This window comes from Neodiprion fabricii, chromosome 6 (assembly GCF_021155785.1).
Source record: "Neodiprion fabricii isolate iyNeoFabr1 chromosome 6, iyNeoFabr1.1, whole genome shotgun sequence".
NCBI classification, from domain to species: Eukaryota; Metazoa; Arthropoda; class Insecta; order Hymenoptera; family Diprionidae; genus Neodiprion; species Neodiprion fabricii.
The window spans coordinates 6,724,700-6,735,653 of NC_060244.1; the positions used below are offsets into that span (position 1 = coordinate 6,724,700).

Here is a 10,954-nt window from a genome sequence, read left to right on the forward strand (position 1 = left end):
AGTAATAATTGTATACGTATATTAAAAATATTGTTGTCATGTTGAATTTCGATCCATGTTTCTCTTTTTTATTGTACAGTAAAATGTCATCAATCATTTATTTACGACTTAGGTATAGCGTATGAAATTAGGAATATGACGCCGTATCAAGATAATTAGCCAATAAAATCGTAATTAGAGATTTCATCAAATTGTTGAGTTTGCGGATTCCCTGGTACCATAGGCCTTGTTGGCATACCTCTTGGACCAACCATTTGCTGTTGCATTCCAGGTACTTGTCTGTATTGCGGCTGCTGCTGAAACATAAGGAAGATGTATTCACCACCCTCTCTCAGTTCATGAACTAATTTATCTGTCGAAAAATAGTCCGAAATTTTCACCTGCTGGAGCAAATTTCGGAGACCAGGACTGTTTGCCATTACAGGGCGCATCATCCTCTGTGCATTAGGTTGTTGACCGGCCATTCCGCCACCAGAATTAAGAGTTCTTTGGGCTTGTTGTGCCTAAATATATGCACAACATGATCAATTTCAAATGTTATTATAGGTTGATGTAGTGCATGTAGTGGATTACTAATTTTTAGTACAATGATTGTAGGAAAAGAATAATCTGTATGACAGAAGTAATTCCCACTCTTTTACCTCAAGTTGCTGCTTGAACTGCATTTCTTGTTGTTGTGCCACTTCTAAGTTCCTTTGAATCTGTTTCAACAAAAGTTATACATAAGTCGATTTGTCTTGTGCAAATTACGTTACAGATATGTACATTGACTTCTAGCTGGGATTGATATTGGGCTTCTTGTTGCTGCGCGGCCTCCAAAGTTTGCTGCAACTGTTTTATTTTCATAAGGTTCTGTTGCCTAGCCAGTTCTAAGGTATCGTACTGCGGTCTTTGTTGTCCCATCATACCACCAGGTCCTTGGCCTACTGGTTGAGGTCCAGATAATCCACCGCCCTACGAGTAAAGCAATGTCAAAAATCACGTTTCCAATTTGATTGAGCACTGACAATCACCATTCGTATACAATAAGTGGAAAAAGTTGTCATTAAGTCGGCATTTTATTAAAAAAAAAAACAAAATAATACAGTATTTTGGTTACTGGCACTACATTTACCGGCATATTTATTTGCCCCTGTGGCCCACTCGAATTGCCTAACGTTTGTTGTGGTCCGGTACTGGGAACAACATTTTGTGTTATTTGACCTCCCCCCATAGCCATAGCGTTTGTAAGAATCCCACCTGGTGATATACCCGCAGTAATTGCTGGCAAATTGTTGCCAGATACATTTCCTCCCTGCAGTCATTTTTTTTTTTAATAAAATCTCTTTAGTTTGATGTTTATTTACTATCTACCGCACCAATTATATGCACCGTCAACTTACCTGCCCTTGTCTCATTAATGCTTGGGTAGTTTTCTGATGTTGTATTACTTTACGTAGACGATCTACAAACGCAGCTTGATCATTAGGAATAAATCCAAGGTATGCTCTTTTCTCAGCAGTATATAAAAGAATAAGCACTTTTATATCACAAGCTGCCGGAGATGGTACGGACGTGAAATGCACACAGCCGGCCTACAAGATTTTTTATAATTACTAAAAGTAACTTTTGCAAGATATGGATTCAAAAAACATTTTTGGATTATACGTACAAAACCAGTGCTCATAACTTTCGTTAAGCCCTCGAGAGCCTCGCAAGGTGTTGGGTGAAAGAGAACAGATTTGGAATTTTTCAAATAAGCTCCTCCAATATTACCAATCAGCTGTTTAGGCATCAACTGCATGATCAGCTTTTGTGGCCAAGAATCTGCCTTTCTGCGAGCACAGATAGAAAATTCAAATTTTTACGATTTCAAGATAACTTTTCTTTAATGCATTATTGTATCTTCTGAATTTCAACCAGAATTAAAATTTTAAATCAATCGAAACTTACAATTCTGGTTCACCGTCTTTAGAGTTGGCTGATACTTGACATGGAACGTGTCTAGTGAGTTTCTGCGTATCTGTGGGATTTTTAGCTTTTTCAAGCCATTCCAGAACACCCTGCCAGATCGTATGACGCTCTCTGCTAGGTGCCATTTGTTGACCAGCCACAGGTCCTCCAGCAACGTTTCCCTTGAGACGATGAACAAAAATAATTATTTTACATTATTCAAACATTGATGCACTCATTATTCATGATATTGTACGAATAATATAGTTTTAACTCAAACTGAAAATGTCAGTAAATGTAAATAATAGATACATTTTCTTCATGAAAATTTGTGGGTTACTTAGATTTTCTCATTAATCCACAAATAACCCGGACTGCATAGTTACAAGGATTGAGTCTGAAGTGAGGCCATTTGAGTGATATTATGATAAATATGGAGTGAAATAATGATTTGCTACATCCATAAAGTTTTCTGGATAAACTGACTTGTGGTTGGCTATGCGACACTTGCGAAGGTACAGAGGACACCGAAGCAGAAGCTTGAGAAGCTGGAGTAGTCTGCTGCGCTTGTGCAGGAAGAGACTGGCTCACACCAGATACCATTAATTGTTGTCCAGCTTGACCTTGCACCGCTTGTCCTTGCATACTCATTGCTGTTGTTTGCTGGGGACTTGGTTGCTGATTTTGTTGGTGCTGCATCAAAGTAAAACGTAATTGTTGTTGCTGCTGTTGGTGTTGCTGTTGCTGCTGCTGCTGCTGTTGCTGCTGTTGCTGTTGTTGTTGTTGTTGTTGTTGCTGCTGCTGCTGCTGCTGCTGCTGCTGCTGCTGCTGTTGCTGCTGCTGCTGCTGTTGTTGCTGTTGCTGCTGTTGTTGTTGCTGTTGCTGAGAAGCATTTGTCATGACATTTGTATTTCCTACAACATTGAAAAACAGTAAGTTCCATCGTCTGGGTAGAATCCTAGATACAGTCAAGCTAGATGATTGATGAACATTGACTTTCTTGATGAGAAAAATTTATTATAAAATTCAATCTTACCGTCCATACGCTGTCCAAATTGATTGACACCTGGTCCCAAGACAGAAGGTGGTTGTGTTAGCTGGGCAATAAGTGCACTTCCTTGAGAATTTGATTGAGCTGTGGCTCCAGATGCAATAAACGGAGGTCGTTGTTGTGAAGGCATAATCCAACGTCTAGGACCCATTAAGTTGGGATGATAGTTAGGTGGAGCTGTAATTTGTGGATTGAAGTTTCCACGGCCGGCCATGAGAGGAGCAGACATTGGAGGAGCAGTTTGCTGATTAACTGAGGTAATATTTTGAGGCGCTTGGTTTCTAAATGCACCAGTTTGTTGCTGAGTGGGTTGGGGAAGATTCTGTTGTGGCTGATTCGGATTTGGACTGTCATTACTCTGTAAGGGACTCGGAGGTATTTGCACCGGATTACCAGGTGCGAGATGCCCAGTTGCTCCCATTGGACTGACAGGTCGTTCCTTGAGATTATAATTTCTTAAGAGAACAACGTGCCTTAGATCCTTAGCATAGTTTTTTGTCTGTGATGACTGCAAATCACCACCAGCTTTTTCAAACAGTTTAAATAGCGTTGGTATTTTTCTTGGAGATATTATTGAGAGGTTGATGTTCCTCTGCAAGTAAAATACAAAATTTACGAGAATGTCACCATGTCATAATTCAATTAAAAAAATTACTGGAATTCAATTACATAATTCACGTCTACAAAGGTGTGAATAATCTTTCAAATTGCTAACCATTTCATCAGCTATAAATCGAAATCTCTTACCTCTTGAAAAATTGCTGCCAACTGTTCCACGGTGTGTCCAGAGAATTTGTACGATTCCTGGACAACTGTTTGATACGGGGGGGAATTACAAACTAAAATACAATGTTTTTGAGAAGCAGTATTAGGTTCTCTACGCAGTTGCAAGTCTTCGAAACATTGTAACGCAGTTGCCAATCCTTCACCAATATTCGCGTGAGATTCACCTTTTCCACCTACCATTCTATTACAAAGCAAAACACAATGTAGTAATTACATAAAAAATTCCAAATTTTTATTTTTGTAGTGGTTTTTTATGGTATGACATACTATTGCAATATGGACTTACTCAAGTTTGTCCAACATAAGTGAAAGCTTGTGAGGGTTTGAATATGGCCCAAATGTTCCAGTGCAGGGTGCAGGCAAACAGTCGGCTGCATGGTAAACCACCACTCCATAAAGTGTTGTGCTATTCTGTGACAAGAAGATATTGTTGTAAGTTAGTGTGCGTCAAGAAAATTAGATTTATAAATCAAGTACGATATTTGCATTCGAAATATTTTGTAATTTAGGCTAAGAGAAATATCTTAGAAGAAATATATTGTTACAGTTCCTACTCTAACAAAAAAGCATCACTTTCTATAGTTTGCAAATTATATAATTATTGCTATAGAATTGTTGAGACCTCTGTAGTACAAAAACAGTGGTATTCTCACCTCAGAGACATATTCTCGATCCTCTATACTTCCTTGATTGAAATATCTGAAAAAAAATTATTTCATAATTTGAATAATAAATTCAGCACTAACTTTGCTATTTTTATGTATTTTACATATTGTTCCATTTTCTCACTATTCGTAGATATTTTATTTAATTAAATTATCTCATAGAAATTTAAATACATAAACTTACTCCAATGTTGGCATAAGATAATTGGTCTTGATATCATGAAGGTAAGCTCCATTGACAGCTGTACCCTCGATGACGAATATCACATCAGCTTGCATCCCATGCTCAGAAGGACCAGCCACCATGATAAATTACTCCATGTATTGTACTTAAACTAATTGGGAGCGGAAACACGATACTCAATACAAATTCTTCAAAATATTCCTCCTATAATGAATTGAAAAAAGTTAGTACGTCAATCGATAAGTTGCTATCAGTCAAAATTAGAGTAAGAAAAATATGACAAGTTGACAAATAAATTACCTTCTTTTCAAAAACAAGTAACCTGCCTGTATACTGTCAACGTATCCAATAAAAAACACTAAAACGGTCGTGTCAGAGCTATTAATCTGGAATCTTGGAAAATTTGAGATGAAAAAAGACAGATATGGCCAATGTATAGCACTGAAATATGCTTTGGATAAAACTTGTTCTACCGTATGGCTATATCCTTTCAGGGATGTGCCAATTCTATGAATTACATGCAGAAAATTACCTTGCGGGATATAAAATATCAAGAGATAGGGTTATGGATCTTTTGACGGCTTCAGTATCGTTTATTTAACTGGTGTTTACTCTGTGTTTACCAGTAGCTACAAATGCAGAAATTATCAAACGTTGATGATTGGCTGATGTGTCGTGTTTTACGATCAGCATAAATAGACTTTAGATTTTTGAGTGCCGTCACGTTGGACAGCTTGATTTTTGTCTGCTCTTGCTTTGTCTACGGTACAACAGCTGATCTGATGGCGTTTGTTTTGCGTTTTAAAAGGAAATGACCCTCTGACATGAGGAAGTCGTATGGAGCAAGAGGGCTTGAAACATCGTCAGGGAATTAAAAAATTGCTGCTGTCACTGGCCGTGTTGAGCAGTATCACAGCAGAATAACATGGCTGCAAATCGAGGAGTAATTAGCCTAAGGTTTAATCAAGACCAAGGTGCGTATTGCTATTGTTTATCGCGAGAATAACAAAGAGTTTTTACTTTGCATCCCCGTTCTTCATCTGCAAAAATCTTCAGGATGTTTTACCTGCTGCATGGAGACCGGGATGAGGGTCTATAATGTAGAACCACTTGTGGAAAAAGCTCATTTTGACAACGAGCTGATGGGAAGTATTGGAATGGGTGAAATGCTATGGAGAACAAATATTGTAGCAGTTGTCGGTGGTGGAACCAGGCCCAAATTTGCAGACAATACAGTTCTCATCTATGATGATTTGGCCAAAAAATTTGTCCTTGAGATAACTTTCACCAGTACAGTTAAAGCAGTCAGATTAAGGAGGGACAAGTAAACAAAATTTCGTCTTCAATCTGTCCCTGAACTAATTCACTTCAGGTTTTGCAGTTGTTTACTCAGTTTTATCTTCACAGGCTGATTGTTGCACTGCAACGGGAAATTCATGTATTCTCATTCCCTGCACCAACCAGAAGGCTGCTGACTTTAGAAACTAGGGAAAATCCCAAGGGTTTGGTTGAGGTTGCAACGCTTGCCACAGCTCAAAAACAACTGCTTGTTTTCCCTGGGCACAAGTTGGGCAGCGTTCATCTAGTCGATTTAGCTGCTACTGACGCAGGAAGTTCTAGCACACCGGCAACTCTCGTTGCTCACCAGGTAAAAATCACCAAGTAATTAGAATTAACATATTTATCTTAAGGCATAGTTATGCCTCGTAACAGTAAAGCAAACTTGATATGTTTACAACCTGTATTTGCTGGTATTGGTACATAGGATTGGCAGCAAGTAGCTTCTAAATCTTTCGAACAATTTTTGGAATCATAATTTTACTTGCACTTATCGTAGTATCTTTAAATGAATAATAATTGGAAATGACAATAGGGTGCCCTTGCCTGCTTGGCAGTAAATGCTAGTGGTACAATGATAGCAACAGCTTCGGAGCAAGGTACCATCGTCAGAGTTTGGGACAGTGTTCGCAGACATCTCTTGGTCGCATTGAGGAGAGGTGCGGATCCTGCTACTCTGTATTGGTAAAGCATTAAAAGAGTATTTTAGTTATACATATTTACACTAAAGAATATTCCATTCAGGAGAATAAATCTTAATAACGGCAAAATTGCCATTTTTTCAGTATAAACTTCAGCAGGGATTCTGAATTCTTGTGCGTATCGAGCGACAAGGGGACTGTGCACATATTTGCGTTGAAGGACACGCACCTGAACCGCAGATCAACGTATGTAGTTATCTATTTGCTATAATAGTAGGCCAGTCATAAAATTTTGATCACTTGAACTATGATCTAAAATCTAAAATTTCCCTTGAAAAATTATTTCCCGCATCAAATGCTTTGTAAGGTGATACTCCTTCTAATACTTTACTTGTAAGTTTCAATATCTTGTTAGCGCTGTTGATTATTGAAAACTTTTTTTTTTAGCTTCTCGAGCATCGGTTTCTTAGGCAATTATGTAGAAAGTCAATGGGCATTAGCTACGTTTACAGTCCCACCTGAGTGTGCTTGTGTCTGTGCATTTGGCTCTCGAAGTTCCGTAATTGGTAATTATTTTATAAAGTAGAATCTATTTGTCAAATGTTTAAATAAACCTAATCACTTTTACTGGTTACAGCTGTGTGCTTGGATGGTACCTTTCACAAGTACGTTTTCACATCCGATGGTAACTGCAATCGAGAAGCGTTTGATGTTTTTCTGGATGTCTGTGATGACGATTTTTAATTATCAACTCACCTACTTACATAACATGTACATACATATTAACTACTATAAATATAAGAATTATTTTCACGCTCTAATATGCGCACATCATTCAACACATTCGTAAACTGGTGGAATTCATGTGTAGACAAGGCACACTTTTTCGTCTCTTTTTGCATTCCATGGTATATCAGATGGTTCTATGGTTATTTCGTTTTCAGTTGAGGAAGTATCGCTTCTCGATTTTTCTCTGAAAAGGTAAAAAAAAATTGTTTAATGTATATTTTAACACATCGTTACTCCATAGAGATGTAAACTCACTATACGGTTCTGGATTAATCATTGGAGATATCAATGCAGGATAAACAGCCATAGCTAGCAATCCTACAAATCCGGTTATAAAAACTACGTACGACTTGCCTGTCAGTCTAACCATTTTGTCTGACACAAATTTAACATCGATACTAATGCTAGAGAATCTTTTAGGTTATGTTGCTCGAATGTAGCATACTTCGCGATGATACTTTGAAATTATCAACGCCTCACTAAGGCCAAATTAAGAACTATGAAGTCAGTGTGTGTGTGTGTGTGTATGTGTATATATATATATATATGTATGTATATATATATACTTATACTTTAGACAGTGGATGGCGAACAAAAAAAGAGCTGTTTCGTCTTGGGCTGTCGTCTGCTCAAAGTTGTATTTAATCGCTGTAAGACGGTAGAATTCTATTATTTAAAAATCCAGGATAAAAATATTGAGCATTAGCGCCGAGGTCAAAATATTACGACGTAAGTTAGAGACGAAAATCAGGATTCGATGGTTTCGGTTTTAATTTATAGGTTATGTCTGTGATGCTAGTATCCTCAGACTCTTTCTACGTAGTAAATTACTAGTTCTATCCCTGAAAGATATTTCATTCGATACCAACTAATTTCTTGTTATTCAAATTTCTCAAAATCCATAGCTTGCATAATGCAGGGGCTCAGGATGTGCACTCGGTGGCTTGGTGCAGCCACAAGATCAATCAATAAACAAGTCATTCTACTTGATGTTAGTAGAATAACTGGCGCAACATTTCCCAATGATTTTCATACAACTGCAGCAAAGGCTGATGATTCATTCAAAATTCCGCACTGGCTACAGTATAACAAAAAGATCTACCCCCCTCAAGCTCTCGACGAAGAACCGAGAAAAGCAGTGAGTACGAATGGATAAACAATCAAAAACTAGCTTGTAGTACCAGCTTTCAATAATTTACGCTCTTCTATTTTCTTTGTATTATTTTTGTTTCCAATCTAGTTTGTTTGTCACATGAAGTCAAACATCAAGTACCCTCCTAAAAAAATGTGGTACGTAGCTGTACTTGTTAGGGGAATGACAGTTGATGAGGCTATAAAGCAACTGAGTTTCGTTTTGAAAAAAGGAGCTGCAGCTGCAAAGGAAACTATTCTTGAAGCACAGCAGATGGCTGTGGAACAACACAATGTTGAATTCAAAAGTAATCTGTGGGTTGGTGAGTATTTATGGAATATGCTTAATACTGCACTAGAAGGTAGTGATTGACAAAACCTTTGAAAAGCAAGGTTACTAGTTCACTTCATTTTCAATGAAGTTACGCGTATAGAAATTTCTAATTATATACTATAAATTTTTTTCAGCTGAATCCTTTGTTGGCAAAGGTATGGTGTACAAGGGTCTTCGAAGACATGCCAAAGGGCGTCCAGGTATGGTACACTACAGATATTGTCATTATTACGTTAGATTGGAAGAGGGAAAACCACCTGAAAATTATTATCTTCCGGCACCCAAAAGCAAGCAAGAAATGCTCGATGACTGGCTAACACAAATGAGACAGCGCAAGATCACGTCGTCTCTATGAATTCAAACGCAAATTTATCATCAATCAGTATAGAACCTATGTAATTCGTAATAATAAAGAAAATTTCTTTACACTGATACAAGAGCTTTGTAATGTTTTTGGTAGCTAAGAACTCACTTCAATAATATTCTTTTCATTTACTTTATGACTTGTAAAGGCAGATAATCAGATTGACAAAGAACTGGATTTAGAGTTTTGTTTATTTAAAGTGACACAATCATGTTGATCCATAGAAATCGATGGCCAAGATTGATGCTCCAGTTTACAGCTTCAACTTTGTTCTCCTCCAATGACGCCTCTTTGCATTGTATCTGTAATCAGAAACATGTTTACAAGTCACAATTATGTGTGTGTTGAGTTCCTAGTAACTACTTTATCCAAACATTTGGGTAAAGATCGTCGAATACAACTTACAACAACTTAAGAAACTGTGAGTGTTGCATTAGCTAACGAAAATTACAATTACAAACGCATTGTTTGCACTCTATGATGACATGTATCACATGATCATAAAAGGGAGAATTTGCGGAACAGTATTTCAAACGGTCACATTGGTGACACGTATATCCATTAACGGATAGACAAATAAAATCATATTTGAAATATATTAGAATTGACATGCGCACACATGTATGGCGGAAATTGAAGTTGTATTCTAACCACAAAACGTTGAACGAGAAAACTGTCAACTCAAGTTGCCCCAATGTTTAACATCAGATTAGGAGTCAATTTGGAATATAATTAGATACGTATAACTTTGAGGAAATACGTGGGCATTAAGCTTAACTGCTAAAATGAAAATTGACTCACCGAATTGTGTTGCCTGTTCGCATTCTGACCCATTGCGGAATGGGCCGGTTCTGCTTCAATTTTTTAGCAAGCTTTCGCTTGACGATAAAGGTTTTGTGTGCCGACTGAAACATAAAAAACACTCTGTTAAACACTTGGCAATACAACTAGAATACACTTGGCATATTAAAACGCGGGATGTCACGGTATCATTACGATTTTCTTCACGGAGAAAATAACCTACCATGTTGTCAGTACCTCCAACAAAACGCAAAACGGAAGAGCATTGAGCAAAATGGACGCAAGCAGGTTCACAGCTCGCAGCGCCGTTCTTTCGTTACCTACGCTAGTCAAATGTATTGTCATTTTGTAATTTACACCAACTACGATAATTTTCGCGATGTAAGAAAAATCATTAATTAATCAAATAAAACCTGAAGATGTATTATTTTTTAGGACTCGTTCGATTAAAAAATAATTAGTTGCTCGATTTACCATTTCTCCGTTCATTTCAACCTTACCAACACGAAACTAAGCATGTTTGAAAACTTAGCATCGAAACCAAGGTGCCATATATTCAAACCTAGAAACAGCGCTGAGCAATTCTTTTTTAGCAACTAAAATTTCATCCCGTGAAACAAAGTCAATTCGATAGTTATATCGTGAAATGCTGGATTGTACTATCCGACTAGTGCAGCCGCGGACGGCTATTGACGGAACTTATTGCATTGTTTCTCATTGTCACTTTAGAAAGTAAGAAATTTTCGAGAATAGAACAAAAAATCTCGCTTCCTGAGTCCCGATAAGTATGTATTCCAGTTATTTTGCCTGATCTTTTGTAAAATACGTTGAGTATGACGATGCAACTGATTATTTGCCACCGACATGTGATGCATTTTTTATTTTGTTTAGCGGAAGTGTGCAGCGTTGCGGGTTAACTTAAATTAGGGGTTTCATCT

At 37.5% G+C, this 10,954-nt stretch overlaps 4 protein-coding genes across 10 annotated transcripts; 2 read left to right on the forward strand and 2 right to left on the reverse strand.

Moving 5' to 3' along the window:
- Positions 1–41: 41 nt before the first annotated feature.
- On the reverse strand, positions 42–5,294 carry LOC124185854 (mediator of RNA polymerase II transcription subunit 25). 5 transcript variants are annotated; one of them, XM_046577030.1, is made up of 15 exons: positions 4,945–5,294; positions 4,619–4,822; positions 4,423–4,468; positions 4,056–4,180; positions 3,731–3,950; positions 2,969–3,575; positions 2,419–2,846; positions 1,933–2,114; positions 1,652–1,814; positions 1,383–1,574; positions 1,115–1,294; positions 766–954; positions 642–701; positions 381–503; positions 42–296 (listed from the first exon to the last, which is right to left on the reverse strand). In XM_046577030.1, exons 2-15 carry the CDS (start codon positions 4,738–4,740, stop codon positions 156–158), a joined length of 2,778 nt encoding a protein of 925 aa, XP_046432986.1. In that variant the 5' UTR covers positions 4,741–4,822; positions 4,945–5,294; the 3' UTR covers positions 42–155. The 5 variants fall into 5 exon arrangements, with proteins under 5 accessions (XP_046432986.1, XP_046432988.1, XP_046432987.1 ...); XM_046577032.1 differs by having other exon boundaries at positions 2,969–3,422; positions 4,919–5,294; XM_046577031.1 differs by having other exon boundaries at positions 42–293; positions 4,919–5,294.
- Positions 5,295–5,385: 91 nt separating this feature from the next.
- On the forward strand, positions 5,386–8,448 carry LOC124185857 (WD repeat domain phosphoinositide-interacting protein 4-like). 2 transcript variants are annotated; one of them, XM_046577038.1, is made up of 8 exons: positions 5,386–5,592; positions 5,675–5,942; positions 6,026–6,266; positions 6,492–6,640; positions 6,742–6,843; positions 7,045–7,163; positions 7,235–7,368; positions 8,292–8,448. In XM_046577038.1, the coding sequence occupies exons 1-7, from the start codon at positions 5,544–5,546 to the stop codon at positions 7,339–7,341; spliced, it is 1,035 nt and encodes a 344-aa protein (XP_046432994.1). In that variant the 5' UTR covers positions 5,386–5,543; the 3' UTR covers positions 7,342–7,368; positions 8,292–8,448. The 2 variants fall into 2 exon arrangements, with proteins under 2 accessions (XP_046432994.1, XP_046432993.1); XM_046577037.1 differs by lacking the exon at positions 8,292–8,448 and having other exon boundaries at positions 7,235–7,711.
- Positions 7,956–9,283, forward strand: LOC124185858 (39S ribosomal protein L22, mitochondrial). 2 transcript variants are annotated; one of them, XM_046577039.1, is made up of 4 exons: positions 7,956–8,036; positions 8,306–8,524; positions 8,627–8,840; positions 8,986–9,283. In XM_046577039.1, exons 1-4 carry the CDS (start codon positions 7,971–7,973, stop codon positions 9,204–9,206), a joined length of 720 nt encoding a protein of 239 aa, XP_046432995.1. In that variant the 5' UTR covers positions 7,956–7,970; the 3' UTR covers positions 9,207–9,283. The 2 variants fall into 2 exon arrangements, with proteins under 2 accessions (XP_046432995.1, XP_046432996.1); XM_046577040.1 differs by having other exon boundaries at positions 7,957–8,208.
- Positions 9,284–9,388: 105 nt separating this feature from the next.
- Positions 9,389–10,299, reverse strand: LOC124185859 (60S ribosomal protein L39). Its single transcript, XM_046577041.1, has 3 exons — positions 10,240–10,299; positions 10,017–10,120; positions 9,389–9,517 (listed from the first exon to the last, which is right to left on the reverse strand). Exons 1-3 carry the CDS (start codon positions 10,240–10,242, stop codon positions 9,469–9,471), a joined length of 156 nt encoding a protein of 51 aa, XP_046432997.1. The 5' UTR covers positions 10,243–10,299; the 3' UTR covers positions 9,389–9,468.
- Between the last annotated feature and the right edge of the window lie 655 nt (positions 10,300–10,954).

Bases quoted from the DNA above. Each gene is read 5' to 3' on its own strand.
- LOC124185854 (XM_046577030.1), bottom strand. From the start codon at position 4,740: ATGGTGGCTGGTCCTTCTGAGCATGGGATGCAAGCTGATGTGATATTC. The intron at 4,469-4,618 runs GTAAGTTTATGT...ATTTTTTTTCAG, and splicing joins TATCTTATGCCAACATTGGA to ATATTTCAATCAAGGAAGTA. The intron at 3,576-3,730 runs GTAAGAGATTTC...TTTTACTTGCAG, and splicing joins TGGCAGCAATTTTTCAAGAG to AGGAACATCAACCTCTCAAT.
- LOC124185857 (XM_046577038.1), top strand. From the start codon at position 5,544: ATGGCTGCAAATCGAGGAGTAATTAGCCTAAGGTTTAATCAAGACCAA. The intron at 5,943-6,025 runs GTAAACAAAATT...TTATCTTCACAG, and splicing joins GTCAGATTAAGGAGGGACAA to GCTGATTGTTGCACTGCAAC. The intron at 6,844-7,044 runs GTATGTAGTTAT...TTTTTTTTTTAG, and splicing joins CACCTGAACCGCAGATCAAC to CTTCTCGAGCATCGGTTTCT.
- LOC124185858 (XM_046577039.1), top strand. From the start codon at position 7,971: ATGGCGAACAAAAAAAGAGCTGTTTCGTCTTGGGCTGTCGTCTGCTCA. The intron at 8,037-8,305 runs GTAAGACGGTAG...TGCATAATGCAG, and splicing joins CAAAGTTGTATTTAATCGCT to GGGCTCAGGATGTGCACTCG. The intron at 8,841-8,985 runs GTGAGTATTTAT...AATTTTTTTCAG, and splicing joins CAAAAGTAATCTGTGGGTTG to CTGAATCCTTTGTTGGCAAA.
- LOC124185859 (XM_046577041.1), bottom strand. The intron at 9,518-10,016 runs GTGAGTCAATTT...TTCTGATTACAG, and splicing joins CGAACAGGCAACACAATTCG to ATACAATGCAAAGAGGCGTC.